General features: G+C 39.9%; 1 protein-coding gene across 1 annotated transcript; it reads right to left on the reverse strand.

Annotated features, from left to right (window-relative positions):
- Positions 1 to 10240: 10240 nt before the first annotated feature.
- Positions 10241 to 14447, reverse strand: LOC117486385 (cytochrome P450 20A1-like). The gene is made up of 8 exons (XM_034134811.1): positions 14436 to 14447; positions 13919 to 14023; positions 13760 to 13814; positions 12023 to 12143; positions 11753 to 11864; positions 11580 to 11644; positions 10981 to 11070; positions 10241 to 10868 (listed from the first exon to the last, which is right to left on the reverse strand). Exons 1-8 carry the CDS (start codon positions 14445 to 14447, stop codon positions 10712 to 10714), a joined length of 717 nt encoding a protein of 238 aa, XP_033990702.1. The 3' UTR covers positions 10241 to 10711.
- Between the last annotated feature and the right edge of the window lie 5534 nt (positions 14448 to 19981).

Consider the following 19981-nt stretch of genomic DNA (forward strand, 5'->3'; position numbering starts at 1 on the left):
GGCCGCAGCTAGACCCTTCTCCAAAGCGGGACATCTGGTCACCCAGACGGCTGAGTTGACCGCAGTGCAGAATCGCTGTATAGTTGAAATCTCCTAACGATGTTGTCCATTTTAGAAATAGGCCTATTATATTTACAGCCCTTAATAACATTCATTTTCTGGGCTCAAAGTGTGTCTTGGCCGTTTTCATTGTGATCGCTAAATTCCCCTTGTTTATAATAATCACAGTTCCTTCAACAGGATACTGTAGTGATTCAAAGTGTGATTTTAGCATAGCCTACGAGTGCTTTTGTTTTGAAATCACTTCCGTGAGTTTCGTCTGCGCTCTTATTTTGTAAGGTAACTTCCGGTAGCAGAATATGAAAAAACGGTAGTTTTTTTGTTTCTGTTTTCTAGTGATTTTATTTTTTGTTTTGAGAAGCAGAAAATGAAAATCATCCCGTTTTTTAAGTTTAGTAAATCCCTTTTTGACCATGATAAAGAAAAACGCCTTGTATTTCAATTTTGGTTTTTCAATTTGAAAACGAAAATCAAATATCCAGTCATTTTTTGTTTTTGAATTTCCATTTGTGAAAAGTAAATCCAATGACCAAAACATACACTGACCAAACCAGCAGCAGTATTTTGAAATCTATTCTTTGACACAGGAAGCCAGTGTAAAGACTTCAGAACAGGAGTGATGGGATCCACTTTCTTAGTGTCAGTGAGGACTCGAGCAGTGATTCTGAATCAGCTGCAGCTTTTAGATTTTTTAGTGAGACCTGTAAAGACACCATTACAGTAGTCGAGTCTACTGAAGATAAAAGCATGGACAAGTTTTTCCAAATCCTGCTGTGACATTAGTCTTTTAATCCTAGATATGTTCTTTAGGTGATAGTAGGCTGATTTAGTAATTGTTTTAATGTGACTGTTGAAACTCAGGTCAGAGTCCATGACTACACCTAGATTTCTGGCTTTATCTGTTGTTTTGAACATTGCAGACTGAAGCTCAGCGCTAACTTTTATACGTTCTGCCTTGGCTCCAAAAACCATTACCTCAGTTTTGTCTTTGTTTAATTGGAGAAAGTTCTGACACATCCAGTCATTAATTTGTTCAATGCACTTACTCAGTGTTTGAATTGGAGAATAGTCTCCTGGTGAAATTTGTGTGTCATCTGCATAACTATGGTAACTTATTTTGTTGTTTTTCATTATCTGAGCCAGTGGTAGCATGTAGATGTTAAACTAGAGAAGAGGCCCCAAGATGGAGCCTTGAGGTACCCCACATGTCATATTTGTCAACTCAGATTTGTATTTACCTATAGAAACAAAGTTGTTTCTGTCCTTTAAGTAGGATTCAAACCAATTTAGAACTGTTGATGAAAATCCCACCCGGTTTTCCAGTCGGTCTAGTAATATGTTGTGGTCAACTGTGTCAAACGCACAGTTGACCACAACTCTCACTATTAGATCCAGTGAGATCTAATAATACTAACACTGAAGTTCTGCCACTGTCTGTGTGTGGATGTCATTGAAGACCTTCACAAGAGCAGTCTCACTGCTGTGGTTTGACATTATTTCCTCATGATTATTATCAATTGTCACTTGAATGGGTTCTGTACAATCAGTTACTTTACACATTAGTCTGCCATCTAGGGCGCTGGCATTGACGGGATGCTTGAGAGGGACAGTCTTAATATTAAGGCGTTTAGCTAAACCCCAGTCTATGAGGCTTTCATTAGCCCCAGAGTCAATTAGCGCCCCCAGAGTATGTGCTAGCTGTGACTTTAACCTGGTTGAGTGTGCGAGGAGGATAGTCAGAGGAAATCTTGCTCACCAGCGCCCTCTTCATGGTTGGTGAGCATGCCCTTTTCCCGGGTATGTCGCCTGCTGGTGACCCGATTGGCCACAGTAAAAGCAGCATCCCTCCTGCAGGCGGCGCCGTTCTCTCTCTCTTTCTCTGAGGCGGTTATCAACTCGGATAGACATGGAAATCAGAGATTCAAGGTCTTGTGGTAGTTCTAGTGGAGCCAGGTGGTCTTTAATGGTTTCAGAGAGTCCATTCCGGAAGGCGTCTATTAATGCTGGGGTGTTCCAGCCACTGTCTATGGCACGGAACTCTATGGCATAATCTAATACTGGCCGTGGGTGCTGTTTGAGCTGCATGAGTACACGGGTGGCGTCACCGACAGGTGAGGTAAGATCAAAAATCCGGCTCATAGTGTCTTTGAATGCTATGAAAGATCTACATATGCTAGAGTTTCTTGACCACTCCGCAGTGGCCCATGCGGCAGCTCTGCCGGTTAAATGGGAGACCATAAATGCTATTTTAGCCTCATCTGACACAAACGCAGCTGGGTTAAGTTTGTAATGCAGGTCACACTGGACTAGGAAGGTTCTGCAGTTGTCAGATTCAACCTGAATACTTCTCTGGCGATGCCAACCGCAGTGGGACAGGAGAAGCTCTGACCTCGGCCTGATTAACAGCAGGATTGGCATCAGGTGGCAGAGCAGGAACCGGAGCTGTGGAAGTTGCCTCTAGATGAGTGAGAACTCCGTGGAGCTGTGCTGCCAGATGGTTCACCTGTGAGGTGACAGAGGTTTGGAATACCTCCTGGCGTTCTGTAAGGTCTTTCACTCCATGGATGGCGTTTCCCTGTGCGGACAGGGCGGTCTGGAGCGTCTTGGGGTTGCTGAGTCCATACTGGTCGGTTCGTTCTGTTAGGATTCTTGACTCAATAGTATGAGGACTCAAATGCACTCTGGCCTCACTGCACTGGCTTCCAATTCGGTTCCGAATTGATTTTAAACTCCTTTTATTTGTGTTTAAAGCACTAAATGGGCTGGCTCCGGCCTATATAGCTGAACTCCTCCAGCGCTACACCCCAACAAGAGCTTTAAGGTCTGCTGACCAGCTGTTGCTGATAGTGCCCAAGACCAGGCTCAAAACCCGAGGGCACCGAGCCTTCGCAGCAGCTGGCCCGAGGCTCTGGAACACTCTGCCCCTCCATGTGAGGTCGGCCCAGACCCTAGGGGTTTTTAAATCTACTCTTAAGACACACTTCTTCTCCCTGGCCTTTTAGTCAGAGCGGAGCACGACTCCTGACTTTTCCCTGTGTTTTCTTTTTAAATATCTGTTGTAATTTATTGTCTTTTATTGTTCTTATAGTAATGTGTTTTTATGTGATTGTAGTTATTACATGTACAGCACTTTGGCCTGACCAAAAATCGCTTTTAAATGTGCTCTATAAATAAACCTTGATTTGATTTGATTTGATTTGAACCCAGAGACAAAAAAGGTTTGAAGAAAAATAATCTTTACTTTGCAAAAACAAAATCACTCTTCCAGAGGATATAACAAACTGTCAAAAGTAAAGCTCTCACAATGGAAGATAAAAGGCAAAACACTGAGTCCTTTAAATGATGGCTTGGATCTGGCTTCATGGAACGAACGAACAATACGAACCGACAACTAACAAGGGGAGACAGGCAGTGTTGTAGTCAAGTCACCAATTCACGAGTCCAAGTCACTCTCGAGTCACCACTCTTCGAGCCCGAGTCCAAGTCCGAGTCACCAAGGGAGAGTCGTAGTCGCGTCCGAGTCCAAGTCCGAGTCACCCAAGGAGTGTCCGAGTCGAGTCCGAGTCCGAGTCATCATTACCTGTGTTCGAGTCCGAGTCCAAGTCCGAGTCACCCAAGGAGTGTCCGAGTCGAGTCCGAGTCCGAGTCATCATTACCTGTGTTCGAGTCCGAGTCCAAGTCCGAGTCACCTAAGAAGAGTCCAAGTCAAGTCCGAGTCACAAGTCTTCATGTATTAATCTTCGTGGATATATGTGTTGAAATGTAGCTGCTCCTCTACATTGCTTTTATCCTGTCATGTTATACTAATCTGTCTATTGAACTGCTGTGAAGCCAGTTTGGCTACAATTCTTGTAATAGGTGCTATACAAATATAAAGCTTATTACTAATATTAATATTATTATTATTATTATATATAAATAAACTATGTTTAAAATGAGTTACCTTTTAGAGAAGTGATTATATTTGTATGCCAATATTTTCCTATGGTAAAGTTTTCGTTTTGCACTTTTATTTTGATAGTAATAAGATCGGGACTCTTATTTTGAAGGAACTTTTACCGGTTAAATCGGTTTACTGATAAAGATTTAGCCCCAGAAAGCACATGGCTACTTAGCATGCAAAATGACATCATTCTGCATGTTAAGTAGCCATGTGCTTTCGTGTTATCGGCTGAATCTTTATTTATTGATTAGATCACGTTACTCTGATGATAGTGTTCAAGACAGCCTATATGTCTGAACTCGATGTTTAGAGTAATGTGTTACGGAGCCTTCTCTTCAATATTGTTTCCACATAGAGCATTTTGCGCTGCTCTTTTCCAATGTGGAAGCAGAATGTGTGAAAGCATACAGCACGATGCGGGGTGTGTCTCTAGACATCTTTAGACTGGAATAGCGGGGCCCAGTACGTGAACTCGCCTCGCAGCCGGTGCACACACCAGGATAGAGGACATCAGACTCCATAGAAAACTTGCTCGAGTCCGAGTCTGAGTCCAAGTCGGAGCGTCAATGTACAAGTCGAGTCCGAGTCATCGTGGGGGGAAAAATTCACGAGTCCGAGTCCGAGTCCAAGTCAGCGTACGTGATAATTCACGAGTCCGAGTCCGAGTCCAAGTCATCGTGCGCGAGAATTCACGAGTCCAAGTCCGAGTCGCGTCAATCAGTGCGCGAGTCCGAGTCGAGTCACGGGTCCCGAAAATCGGCACTCGAGTCCGAGTCCAGGACTCGAGTACTCCATCTCTGGAGACAGGACAATATATACATGAGGTAAGTGGGCACAGGTGGAAACAATCAGGGGCGGGGCAGACACTGACGATGGCGGGAAAAAGAACCAAGGCAGGAAGTAAAGGGACCTTGAATGAGACAAGGTGAGTACAAAATAAAACAGGAAGTGGAACATAAACTAAACTAACATGAACATGACAATCACAAACATGACACAACTTAACATAATTGACGGGACACTACAGAAAGTTTCCCATCGATTGCTGAAAAGGCTGAATAGTTTGATATTTGAATGGTTTCTGTAGCTGAAAGTAGGCTGAAGTTATTGAGAGCCAAAGTATTGGTTGAAACTATAAAATGCATTTCCTGCAGAAAATGCGTGCGAATGCTGTAAACTGTGAACATTTGTTGCTGAATTTAGCTGAAAATGCAGAAAAAGCTGAATATGTTATTATATTAGCTGAATGGTAGCTGCTTTTAGCTACAAAAACCAAGTAAGTGTGTTGCTGAACTTAGCGGAGAAATGCAGAAAAGTGAAATGATTTGAATCAAATTGTTACAGCTCAAATGCATTGCAATGACTTTGTTGAAAACTTGAAAGTGAAATGTTAAACTGGAAGAGTAGGAAAAATAGTGAAGAAGCTTAATATTTAAAAGAAAAGGTTTAAAAAAGGTATAAACAACATGTATAGCCTCAATGTCCTGAAATAGCTGAATAATGTAATAGTTGAATGGTTTCTGCAGCTGAAAATAGCCTGAAGGAGTTAAATATCAGATGTAAGTAGTCGTCAATGAATGTGTATTAAGAAGAGAAAAGAAAGTAAAAAGCGTTGGGAAAGCAGCAGAATATTTTGACTGCAAACCTTTCGACTAAAACCATACGTCACCAATAATGTATAAAATATGTGGAACATGTTGAAGTCAGTATGAAGTCTCCATCAGACAGAAAAGAATAGGCTGAGACAGTCTATTAAAGTCCAGTCTGTTTGTCAGTGTTTGTTTCTGTGCTGAGCACCTGTGTGAGCCCAGAGATCAAAGGTTTCCATGGTGATGTGCAGTAATCAGTGAGAGGAGAGCCTTTCCATTGGTCTGAATGAGAGATAAACCTCTTACATTTGAACGTTTTGTTGAAGAACCGTAGCAGATATCGGTGAAATTTCAACGTGTGAAGCGTCTCAGGACCCTGACGAGCGTCTGAAGCATGGGCGTTGCAGCCATTATATGAGGGTGGGACAAGTCCCCCCCACTTTTTCAAATGATTAGTTTAGACCCCCCCACTTTTACTATGCGGAAAGTCCGTGAATCGGTCTATCCACTCGCCGCACTTTGTAGAGCGCTGTGTCAGTGCTTCACTATCAAATGAAATCCATTCCACTTGCTTATTGAGAGAATGCCCAAATCAATGAAACTCCGTACCATGTTTTCACTGCTACTTTGAACCAAGGCAGATTCTCACATAGCGCTCGCATGTTCAAGGAGTGTTGTCATAGTTGGACAGCTCAGATCTGTTGTATGAAGCGATGCCGGTAGCGGAAGTAAGGCACACACACCAAATGTTCAGGAAATGGTTAATACAGCGAAAATCAAAGCTGACGATCTCTTGGTTTGATATGTTTTCTCCCCCAGACAACATGGACATAAGAACATTTTTTTCAAAGAAGAGGAAAGTAAGTCATCAGCTGGTAGCAGTTAATCAGTTAACAGTGATGGCGGCGTCTCACTTCTGGAGAGGAGTTTCGTCTTTATGTCATGATAGAGAGATACAAATACTGAATAGTTTAGATGAGAAAAGGCATCGAAATGCCAGGTTACTAGTATTTATCATGTAAACAGGGAACATGAATAACCCGATCTCTCTGTGCTCATGTAAACACCATATCCCCAATATGATCATAACCGGGATAATACTCATAAACGGCTTACTGATGTCCATGTAGAGACGCAGTCAGTGTGTTTTACTGGAGCCTCAGTTCGATAAGAGATTCTTTTCTGAGTTCTTTAACTTAGGTACTCTCTCTCAAAATGGTAATGTGCATTATGTTTTAATTATACTTCTTATCATTCAGAAGCTTTTTGTGTGTGTTTATGTTTTACTGAAGGCTATTTCCATCCCAGTATTCAGTTAACTATTTATTTTCTGTGCACATTACATAGACTAGCTAATATTCTACCTACTGCTTGGGACTTTGAGTCTTCAAAATGTCCAATGTCACAGACTGGGACTTACTTTAGAGTCAGTTGTATTTACATTCAGTATGACTTGTTATGATTCAATGTGAAAGAGTATACTGCTCAATAAATAATTATCACTTCACCACCTCTCTTGACATCTAGGCACTTGAGAGTGAGTCAGAGGCAGAATACAGGGACAGTGGAGAGAGGTCCATTGCTGAGGTGAGTGATGAAAGGGAAATGACAGTTGAGAGTAAATTGTGATGTGGACTCTCATCCCAGGATTTTAAGAAAATCAGTGGGGATATTGAACAGGAAACATTTCAGTCAAGGGGCATCATATGACCAATATAGACAGAAGAGCAACATTTATTTGAACATTTAAGTCAATGATACCATTCCAAGGTGAACTTAACATCCGTATGGAGTCAGATCAGTCTTAATATTAATAAATGCTCACAGAAGGATTTACAAATGTATTTTGCGATTTATATATAAATGACTCTCCACAACAATATCTCTCAATGCACTCACAAATATTTATTGTTGTATATAAATGTACAAAAAATGGGCATTTAAACTGCTTTTTATTAATTCAAAGACAGCTCTGAATTAATAATCAAATATGTTTCCTTTCTTTACTACTGGATGAAATTACAAAATGTACCCATCATTTTCCTCATGCTAGTATAGCCACATAAAAGTATCAAACCACCTGTTAAAATGCACCAGAATACAGGAAATCTATATTTTTTTTCGTCCCCACACCCCCCGTTAAAAATGTCCCCCCCACATTCATGATGCTTCCTATGCCCATGGTCTGAAGTGTGCTTTTTGTGTACTTTCAGGTCAATAATGTGGCCTTTTTGGCAGATTAACTAAAGGTGTGCGGCTGCTGTGAAGAAAGAGCGGGCTGTATTTACAATAGGCCTTAATGGAGACATGTTGAAAGTTTTTGTCACTTTGTGCCCTCAAGAGGCATTTTGTTTAATTATTTTTGCTTAATTATTTTTAATTTTCCAACCTAGGAGAGGTTTTCCTACGTTTTTCATGACAAATTATGTCCAAGGAGTGTAGGATTTGGGAATTATGGCAGGTTTAAAAAAGAATTTGGGCGAATTTCAAGCTGTCCTCCACTCTGTTTTGAGATCAAAGCACTCTAGCCTTAACGAGCTGCCCAATAAAGAAGGCCTCTTTACCAAGCTCCAAACTAAGTTAAATATCTCAAAAAGTGTAAAAGATATCAAAAATCGGAATAACAAGTTTTATAGCTGAATGTCTTGTGATGATTTTAAAGTTGGAATGAAGTCTCTAGCTGAAAGTATGTGGAAGGAGTAGCATTTGGAGCAAGGTGTAGGTAAAAGAGGCTGGAGCAGGCGGGGGTTAGACTCTGACGTCACTGTCGAGACGTTAGTGGCCGACTCCGCCAAGGGCTTCTCGGCAACACTGCAGAATCCTATGGGTGACGTCACGGACACTACGTCCATTTATATATACAGCAGCGGCGAGCCGTGAGCTTTATACCTAGGCCCTCTGACCCCCACCCCTTCCCTCGAAAAAAAAAAAAAAAAAGAGTTATTACGTCACAGCGTATACTTCAGCGGAATATCAAAACAACGGCCCAGGGTGCAAAACGCATCAATGACAGCGACCCTCTACCACACAAAACAACACCTGTGAACCCAATTTGTGTTCTTTGACATTGAAAATGATATTGCATTGTGTTTGTTACTTTCGTTGCAGTTGTATGTCTTAAGTGTAATTTGGCATGCTTTTATTTTGAAGGCGAGTTCACGCTGTTGACAGGAAGTTGTTGTTGCTATGGAAACAAGAAAAGTTTCACAGCGGGCGGAACTTGTCATCTAGTCCGCGATAATAAAACCCACCCATTTAGAGGGAAGATATGATTGGTCAATTGTACTGTCATTTGACATTACTCTCTCGTTCAGTTACTATAGCGGGCCCTCTGTGAATCGCAGAGGGCCAGATGAGCTTCTTTCATGTAACCCACATTCAAACAGAGACTGAACAGGCAGATTCGAAGGATTTATTTATTTGGAAATGTTATTTTATTAAATCAAGTTTTTTTTCGGTAAAACTAATGAAAAATATAACAAAAATAATATTAAAAAAATATATATTTAAAAAAAATATATTTTTTTTTAATGTTTTTAAATATTTTTTTTTTGAATATCTTAGGCCCTCACAGAGGGCCTAGAGGGCCCTGACGGCTCGCCACTGATATACAGTCTATGTTCGGACGTCATATGTCACGTGATTTTAAGCAAGCTTCGAAGCACTGCTTCTATGGAATAGGAAAACCAGGGTTTGAAGCACGTATCGAAGCTTCAGTGTCATAGTCAAACTGCCATCACTACATTTCACCTCTTTCTTTCAGAATGAGGCGAAAAGTATTAAATGAGGACAAAATCACTACAAGTCTGGGCATGTTGAGAGTTGTATATACACAAAAGGGGAGTTAGTCGGTTCCATAAGAGCCGAGGTGAGTATGACGAGTGTAATCGTAACGTTAATGTCAGCTAGCTAACATTAGTTAACAAGGTATACTCCCGTGTTTTGTTTTAAGAACTAGTTTTCTCGTTAAGAACTGCGTGATCGCTGTGTATGCTGTGGATAACATTAGTGTTGGCAAGGACAAGGTACGTAGAAAACTAGTTGCTAAAACAAAACACAGTGTACCTTGTTAGCTAATGTTAGCTAGCTGACATTAACGTTACACATTACACTCATTTAACACTCACAGACACCTTGTACACCCGGTCCCGCATGCTGGCTCTTACGGAACCGACTCACTCCCCTTTTGTGTAATATTTCCACCTCATTTAACACTTTTCACCTCATTCTGGTGTTTGTGACGTGTACTGTGCGAGACCAGAGATGTAGTTCATTGAGCGGATAAAGTATTCTGATTATGAATTTGGGATACAGTGTTTTCATGGTAGATTGAATAATTATAATATATTTATAGGGATACTTTTTTTATTCCTTTCTCATTCCCTCTCAAAATAATTGGTTACTGAGTGTACCATGTGAGGAAAAACAGTCTTGCCCGAGGGCCCTTCAGAAGCATATATTAGCTGATAAAGGGCGTCTGTAATAATTCATCCATTATGCAGCCGTGAGTGACACTCCCATTCTTCACTGATGCAAATTTGGGGCAAATACAATGAAAGGAATAACTCAAACACTTCAAAATCTTTTAATATATTTATTAATATTCAAGATGCATTTGTTTAAAAAAGAAATGAAATGCTACATGGGCCATATCAAAAGACAATCATGTTATTGGGGATTTTCAAGGCAGTATTAGGAACTATAGAAAAACCTTTGCAAGAACAAGTTGTTTTTCTCTGTATTGTAGAGTATGAAACCATCAAGTTCCCCCTACTTTAACACATTTTAACAAGTGCAAATTTGACCTGTGGATAGACAAGGTACTAATGTGCTTAAGGCCTCAGATTGCTGTACAAAAAGAGCACCGGAAAGACAAGTATGTAAATGCAATGGTGGTGCAACGATGACTGTACATAAAACAATTCTGGCAAGTTCGGAATAACCTGCAATAATGATTCTAAAGAAGGCTTTAATTCAAAAAGTGTAAACTACCATGATGTTGTTAAAAAGGCTGACGTGAATGAGGAAAATGACAGACTAGATCTGCGACATTCAAGAAATACTTAGCAGTTGATTTATTTTGATCAAGATGTGTGTTAGAAATAGCCCTTTTCAGCGATTATTTTTGCTTTCTTCTGCTGACGGTGATCCAGGTTTCTTCTTTAGGCGTGGATACCAGCTCAGATCGCACCTCCATCACCTGCCCCTTCAGAGGGTGAAGCTTCAGCTGCCGCACTAACGTACTGAGCAGGACAGTAGCCACAGTGTAGGCAAACCTGTCAAAGAGACCAAATGTGATGGATTGTGGAAATGTTATTGAAGACACTTTTTCACTTCTACTCACTGTCATTGCTCTCAGTATTAGCTCCGTCTATGTCTAGACTTTACCTGAGTTCTGGACATGTTTGATTCCCTGAGAATCCGAGAAGACAGAAGCTCTTCCTCACCGATTCCTCCTCAAATCGATCCGGGTCAAACCTGAGGGGATGTCACAGTAATCACAGATCAGAAATGGCACAAACCAACATTTTAAACCTGAAAGATAAACCCCACTATGTGATGCTGTCATACCATCTATACCATTTGTTCCAAGAGGTACTTTCTGATTAAATTGATTCATTCAAACAATTATCATTATGTAGATTCAGTAATGAGGAAAAGGAACACTACTTGCATTTGTTTTTCCATTATTCATATGTTGAACATTGTGGACCAATATCCAAAATTAGCTAAAAAAAACAATATGCTTATGAAAATGTCCACAGATTATAGATTTCAAAGTTCCTTTTGGGTCCATTTTATATTTTAAGCTCAATCAAGAAGTCATTTGAATTTAAGTTCCTAAATAAACCAGTGTGAAGAGAAATTATTTTTGGGAGAAATACTTGCCATAAACCTTGACAAAACACCACAACACATGATTTGAACAAGCAGCCTTGTAGTTATTTCTGGACAGCCATTTTTTAAAGTAAATGATAATGTTGAACCTGTATGGGGTGCTCCAGGTGTCAGAATCCTGAAGGACAACTCCCAAAGCGTAGATGACCAAAGTCTGAAAGCACAGCATTTTTATTTATAAAGTTATTATTGTTCAATTTCTTTATCTCCACAGTAAACTGTGTGGTTTCCCGGCTGTATTATTTTAGCAGGAAGCAGATACCTCTTTGGGGATGACATGCTGATCCACCTTGCCCTCCACTTCCTGCAGCCTCGCAGCGACGGGGGTCAGCTTGGCGGTCCTCACTGTCTCGTTCAGGACCTGCTGGCAGTATCTGTCAGACACAGGAATGTGATCAGATCAAGGTCATACAACACAGCAGCATCACCTGGATGTGCATACATGTAGCCAGTATGACCTTGAATTAAATCTGTGCAATATCTCTCTACGCTTTACCAAAATTGGACCATTGCCATTCTCCAAAAATCTTACCTCAGCTCAGGGATCTTGTCTAATGAAATGGGGTCTGAACCCAAAACCTGCTCCAGCTCCTGGTACAGTTTGTCCTGAACGTCCTCCGAGGTGGACAGGAAGTGAAGTGCCCAGATACACACTGCAGAAACACAACATTTTAACTTCCTTTTGGTTTAGCTTTTTTGTTCCTAAGTTGCTATTTCTGGACATACAGTGGCTTAATAATATAACTGACTTTATAAAATAAATATACAATTCGGGATTTACTTGTGGTCCTCCTGACATGTGAACAGACCCGGTTCCAGTAGTAGGTTTACATGAGCAATAGTGGCTGGCAACAGCAATGAAAAATAGCATTGATGTTATGGTCCCCAATGAACAGATTATGGCATTTGTTATGCTCTGAAACCAAGCAAGTGAGAACATTTCAAGTGTGTTAAAAGTGCAATCCTGAAATATTTCATCCAGTCCAAAGTGGACTATGCATGGGAAAGAAAAGCACAAAAGCTTCAAAACTGTACTGATAAAACAAATGAGAACATATTGTAAATCAAGGCAAATATTATTTGAACCAGCTCATGGTTTGAAATGGCAAACATTGAAAGGCAAAAGTATTATTAAAACCATGTACATCATCACCTTGGTCCCATCATATACTCTGGGAAGAGAATATTTACTGTGCTTGAAAACTGGTATCACATCATCATGTGAGGTTGACTTTGTGACCTGGAGAACATTTCCGCTGCAACATTAGCTCGTTGATAAGCTTGGGATATGAGATATTTTTGTAGCCATTCGTGGTGAAGGCCTTTGTGCTATTGTATGCATTTTTGACCCAACATTTCTACAGGCATGGCAGAATATGGCACTATTTTTTACATGAATAATCTAGCCATTGTCTATTTTTATACCACGAGCTGCAACATGACCGCCTTCCCCCACTGTACATACAGGCGGGTACTTGTTTAGATATACCTGGACAGGCTCTGTTTTGCCGAGGTCCCCTGGCACCTGCGGGCCTCAAAGGGGTGGCGTTGTTTCGGGTGACGAAGACTGCTGCTCCGGGGGCGAGGGCGGCGAGTCGGGCGGGAGTAAGCTAGTGTCCACGACGGCGGGTAACGTAATGTCCCTATCTGACCTGTTGCTACTGTCTGCAGTAGATGCAGTGGTGCTGGCGTTTAGTGATGGTTGCTTTAACCATTTTCGTATATATCTATGATTATCCACAAATGTGTGTCACTGCTGTGGAAGCACTTTGGAAAGGATGCACGCGCAGGTCACGCGCACCTGACACAATTTGTTTTATATTGTATAATATTTTTCGCTCCCTTCTCTTTTTTGAATAGAGGGTGCATAACATTCAACTGAGGGTGCAATGCATGCCTATGCACCCCCGAAGAACCGGTCCTGCATGTGAAGAAAACTTTGTAATGCCTATTTTTATTAGGTCTTATAACATTTTGTTGTCATTTTCTATTCCATATTTATGTTGTTGGTCTTCTACTTTCACCGTAATTTTTAATATCCTCTTAATAATTCATGTTATGAACCAGAAACCTTAGAGAAGTCCTTGTGATAAAGTAAAATCTACTTGGAAATAAACTATATTTTGATTTTTGAACTACCAACTGTATTTAACTATAAACTGAGAATAATGTGATATTTTGCGGGTTCTTTCAATAACTGACATGTTAATTGCAGCCTTTAATAAAGTATGAATCAATAAGTCAATTGACTGTGATTTTTGTCACTTACAGTTGGCAGTGATGACAGATCCAGCCAAAGTGAAAACCATGCAGTCCTCCATGATCTGGGAAAAAAACAGTAATTTCAGTCGATTTTTGAGAACTGTCACAATCTTTAAGTTACCTTTTTGGAATATAAAGCAGAGTGTGTGGCTTCATCAGTATTCACCTGTCGCTCTGTGAGGCTGGACTGAAGCAGAGCGTCCACAAACGCCGTCTGCTTCCTCTGAGCCTTCCTGTCCTTCGCCACCGACAGACTGCATCTCTGACAGAGCTAAACACGCAGGAAACGAAAAATCCGTTATCTTTTCACAACTTTGAATATGATTACAAGTTAAAAAGACTGCATTTCAAGCATCTGTCTTGCGTTCCTGCCTTTTAGACAGCATCTATAATTAACTCCAGCAAGAGCCAAGTTCCAGTCAAATTGTCCTTGGCACATAAATCAAGGTCCCCAAAAACGACAGAAGCTGTTCCCTGAAAATGCTGAAAAGGTTGGTTGTGCAGTGTGTGTGTGGAGCGGATCTACACACACAGATCAAGTCTGATCCTCTGCAAACTTTCCCTGCTGTTTCTCCACAGCACAACAACAGAAGAAAACACCATGCTGCTCATAAACACACACACCCAATCCCAACGACTCAAAGAAGAACAGAAGGTAGCTTCCATAAATCCTCCACAAGTACTGGATGTTTCATCTATTTTTTATTAGGATTTTGGCTCCTAGCGAATATGAAAAACGCTGCTCTCATTTTGTCTTACTGTAGATCACAACATATCTTTTATTTTGGACATATTTATATTTTGAAAATGTACATAGTCGAAGTGCACTTACACATTTTAACTTATTTATTTTTGATATGATTTATTTAAATGTTTATGTACACTGTAAAAAAAAAATGTTTTTTTACAGTTTTTCCCCAAAATAAATTACAGTTTTTTATTGTATTTCATAATTACAGAAAATCATATTCAATTTACAAGAATAAACGGTTTATTGAAATGTGTCATGTATTTTAACAAAAAAAAACTGTAGAAATGGAATACATTATTTATCTGTTTTTTAGCAGTTTTTAAATGCGAATTTAACTAAACTAACCGTAAAAATAAATGATTTTCTGTTGGCAAAATTAGCTGCATTTTCTGTAATTTTACAAAAAAATACTTTTGTTATGGCTATATATAACTGTCAAATACTGTTAATACTCATTTAAAAAATGTATAATTGCAAGAAAATATATGAGTAAAGAAAGAAATATTTAGTAATTTTGCTTAATTTAACCACTACTTTACATTGATAAACTGAAAAAACACAGGTATTGACTATCCTATTATAGTAAAAAAAACTACATTTTAACACATTTGGACTTTCACTTTATTGCTACATTTGTATTAATTTGAAGATTTAATTGTTAAATATGTGAATTTCATGTTATAAAAACTGTGTAAAACCATAGAGTTAAAAAAAAACTTGACTGTTAGCATGTTGGGTGCGAATTCCTACCAGAGCACAATTCAGATATCAAATGATACTATAACCCACCAGTAACAGCCTGTGGGTTATATAGGAGACATTTGGCTATGCCATGATACATCTATAAACTAGCTCATAGTCAGCATTCACTGCAGGCAAACCTAATGTGACCATTCACTAATGATTTCTAAGTAGAAGAAGAAGAAGAAGAAGAAGAAGAAGAAGAAGAAGAAGAAGAAGAAGAAGAAGAAGAAGAAGAAGAAGATATCATGTATTCATCACTCAGAGGGGAATGTCTTCACCCTCTCTGTCGTGTTTAAACACATTACACACACAGGGAGGATATACTGTACATGCACAAACACACAGAGCATATACATATACATGCACAAACACAACCACATGCGGATAGGAGAGGGGATCGCAGAGAGGCTGCCAGATAGCCGGCGCCAGGGAGCAGTTTTGGTGTTCGGTGCGTTCACAGCCCAAGTAACATTGACCTGCTGATCTCTTTCAACACAAGAAAAAGTTGTGCCAATTTCTGACATCATTTAGCTTTTCAGATGATCAGAGACACGAAGCTACCGCAAAGTCACTTGTGCAGCTAACGGTGATTGGCAGACAGTATGCAAAAAACATATTGAGTTTCACTGTAAGCGAAAAATTAAAGGATCTAGAAGTTAAATAACATTAGCATCTTCCCCTAGGCCTTATCACACTAGCATAAGCCCATAACATTGAACATGCTAGCAAGCACTTACAGCCAGCCTACTCTGAATATCAAAACCTTGTTAGCAGTTAGTGCTACCACTATGCTAAATTGGTATTAGCATTGCGATTACAGTAAAGCAACTCTACTAACAAACAACCAACTGTTGTGCGTTCACAACCCAAGTAACATTGACCTGCTGATCTGTTTCAACACAAGAAAAAGCTGTGTACATTTCTGACATCATTTAGCTTTTCAGATCATCAGAGACGTGAAGCTACCGCAAAGTGCCTTGTGCAGCTAACACAGAGTGCATTCTCGTAGCGATTGCTACAACTGCACCATGTTTGTTAGGAAAGTAGCTTTTAGAAATGTATCAATGTTCTAAAATGTGTGACTCAATATTTATGCACAGTATGCAAAAAACATATTGAGTTTCACTCTAAGTAAAAAATGAAAGGATCTAGAAGTTAAATAACATTAGCATCTTCCCCTATAGGCCTTATTACACTAGCATGTACAATTTAGCCCATAACATTGAACATGCACTAACAGCCAGACTCTGAATATCAAAACCGTGTTAGCAGTTAGTGCTACCACTATGCTAAATTGGTATTAGCATTGCAATTACAGTAAAACGAACAATGTTGTCCTTTTAGACGTCTAATAATATCCAACTATTCAATGCATCACATTGAAAGAATAGGCCTTCACCAAAGCATGTTGACAAAGCTAGTAGCTACAGCGAAATACATTTACAATCCAAGTCAATTAACTTAAATATGTATTGTGATAATGTCCCACACAGCTAGTTGGTTACAACAATCTACAGTGATGTCACAGGGATTTCAGGCAGCAGGTAGTTGAAGGTTAAGTATATAAATTCACTTGTTAATCCATTTGCTATGGCTACAACTGCCTCGTGGAACAACAAAGATTTATTTTCTGTTTGTTTAATATAGGAATGCATCTTTGTCTATCACACTTTGCTTCTGTAGATCTCCCATCTGACTTTATTGTGAGCTTGTGTTTTCAAAAAGTAAATTGAGCATGTTTTATGAGACTGAACAGTCTCATGGGGTATTGGACTCTCTTAAAACCCAGGTAGGTGCAGAATAGGTTTCTCAAAAATAAAGCAAACAGGAAGGCAGTACTATGCATGACTAAAAATGATATGTACACGTTGATTAATACCTACTTAACTTGTACTTGGGACAGGACTGCAAAGTACAGATGGGATATTCCTGTGCACCAACATTAGTTATCAGTGTTCTCTATTCTCAATTTAAAAGAATAAACTGACAATAAAGAAGTCTTATAACATATTTTGCTTGTGTCTTTGGAAGGCCTTCAGTGTTTGTTTTATTATTTATCAACTAGTTACATTGTCATTTTGTAAATTAAGAAAATAATATCCAAAGAATTAAACAATTATAATTGCAATGTAAATAGTTTGCACCCCATTTTTTTACTTTTAAATTAATCTTTATGGTGTGGCGTTACCAATTCTTAAAATAATACAAGGATTGGATGTTCATCAAAGGATTTTCAGGGCAATCGATTTGCAGCCAATCAGAGACGAGACTTCTGCTGCACTTACCCATCATGCTTTGAGGCACTGATACTACAGAGACCACTCAGTTAGCACGCAGGAGGTGAAGAGCACTGCACGTGGCGCGCCCAGAGGAGAGGAATCAGCACTTTCAGAGGTAACGGTAAAAACTATTTATCAACGGATTCAAAACACTCAAGACTTAAAACATTGCAAACGTCAAAGTCCTAGCTATGGTATACATTTTGTTTAACGGCCGAAAACAAAGTAATGTTAGCTAACGTTACCATAGCTAGGTAGCAGCTAGCTAGCTACGGTAGCAGCTAGCTACCATGCTTTGAAATTGAGCTGTTCTATGCCGTCATTATGCAGGGTGTTAATTTTTAATTTTTTAATGGTGCTCGAGTGGCTGAGCTGATGTGCAGTGAATGTTTCAGAGTTACTTTTTCGCAATATTATTTAATAAATAGTTTAGCTAGCTGACTAGCATACATTGTCACTAACTCCTAATGTTAGCTCAATCCTTAGTTTTATAATCGATTTTTTTGTGGGCATAATGTTACACACAATGCACATTATCCATATCTTTTAAATCCTATGTTAAGGCTATAATCAGAGGTGGGAGAAGTTCTCTGATCTTGTACTTGAATAAGAGTTGAAGTACTCCGGTCTTATACTTGAAGTGGCAGAGTTCCCGTTAGAATATTTTTTTGCCGGTCAACATGTCCGTTAAAGTTTAAATCTTCCAGACAAAATGAGAAAAGTGCCGGTCAAAGGTCTTATTTATTGAGCTTTTAAACAAATTGATATGATTCGATATTAAACAAACTAATTCTAGTAGATTAACTACATTATTCAAAAGTGTACAATAATTTATAACACGGGAATAATAAACGGAGCGCTCTCTCTCCCTCTCCTGACAGCACGTCAGTATCATGCAGCTCGCGGATCCAGTAATGAGCAACCCAGTAAAACTAAACATATCTATAACTAGTTTAGGTAGTTTGAGAGATAATTAAAATAGCTACGTGATATTCTAACCTGAAGTGTGTGTTTTGCTCCGCTCACCGCTGCAGGGGATCATGCAGAGCTGGGTGTCGACTCGTCAGCAGCAGCTGATCTCTTGCTCCGGTCAGATTAGACTTCAATCGCGTTTATGTCCATATCGATCAGATCTAGCTAGTTCTAGCTAATGATATGACTACCTGCTTATTAAAAGACACCTAAACAATAAGCGTCGCTATGCAACCGGGTGAGGCCGCAAAGTATAGCGCAGCATTATGCATTTGTTTACATGCCCACCGGAACCCCGAGGCATTGCCAACAGGCCAACAGATCAACGCACAATCAACCCATACAGGACACTCTTTCTCCACATTAAATGTTAGACATTAGAATTGACTATTCTTGTCTGTCACATACTATTCTTGTCTGTCACATAAGTGGTGCAACTGATGCGGTATTGTGCTAAAGGGAAATTATTTTGACCAGACATTTTGACCGGAGAGATTTCGATTTGCCGGTCTTCAGCATATTTTACCGGTCATAACGGGAACTCTGAGTGGTATTACTGTACTTAAAGCTGCTGCTGTGTTATTTAAGTTATTTTTGCTTAAGCATGTGCAAACTTGTGTCTCTTTTTTTCCCTCAGCTGTTACTGTAGCTGCAGTACCAGTAATTGCAACCTACCAAGAATAAACAGCAGCCAGAGATCCTCAAGTAAGATTTCTTGCCATATTACAAGTGTTATAAATTCTCAATGTCCTATATGGTATTGCTATGCAAACAGTGAAAGGATATGGAAATCATCAAGAGGTGGCTAAAATATGTTTTTCTGCTGACCCTGTCCAGAGCAGTACATTGCTTTGCTTCCAGGTGGTTGCTCCTGTCTGCATCTCCAAGCTCGGGGCATCCCGGCCATCAGTGGCGGACTGGCCATCGGGACGTTCGGGACGAATCCCGATTGGCCGGTCGGGCCACTCGGCCCACTTCGGTACCGGCAGGGGCGGACTGACCATCTGTAGAATCACCGAACGGCCGGGTCGGTTTGCTGTTTTTAAACGGCATCATTGAAGTTAAGCTGACAGGCGACAGAGGTCCACCGTTTCCCAGTCCGCCCCTGCCGGCCATCATCTACTCTAGGTAATACACTGACTATGGATAAGTACCTTTATAAAACCCCACTTTAAACACCCAAACTATCCCTTTATGATGTGACATTTTCTACACTGTTAACATTAGGAAACACTTAAGAAAGAAAAGAAAGCTGCAGGAGCTGATCATTCCTAAAATACAATTGGCCATGTGATCACCAGTAAAAAAACAAAACAATCTGCACTAAATATTTTTTGGATTTATAAATGTTTTGTGACTTTTTCCTGTTGTGTACCTTAAGGGAGTTCTCCCCTGACAGCTGGACAGTACATGATAGCAGAGGACCAGACCATCGTCAGTGACAGTGTCCTGAATGTTGTCGACGCCCTGATGCTGATGTTAG

This window comes from Trematomus bernacchii, unplaced genomic scaffold (assembly GCF_902827165.1).
Source record: "Trematomus bernacchii unplaced genomic scaffold, fTreBer1.1, whole genome shotgun sequence".
Taxonomy (NCBI): domain Eukaryota; kingdom Metazoa; phylum Chordata; class Actinopteri; order Perciformes; family Nototheniidae; genus Trematomus; species Trematomus bernacchii.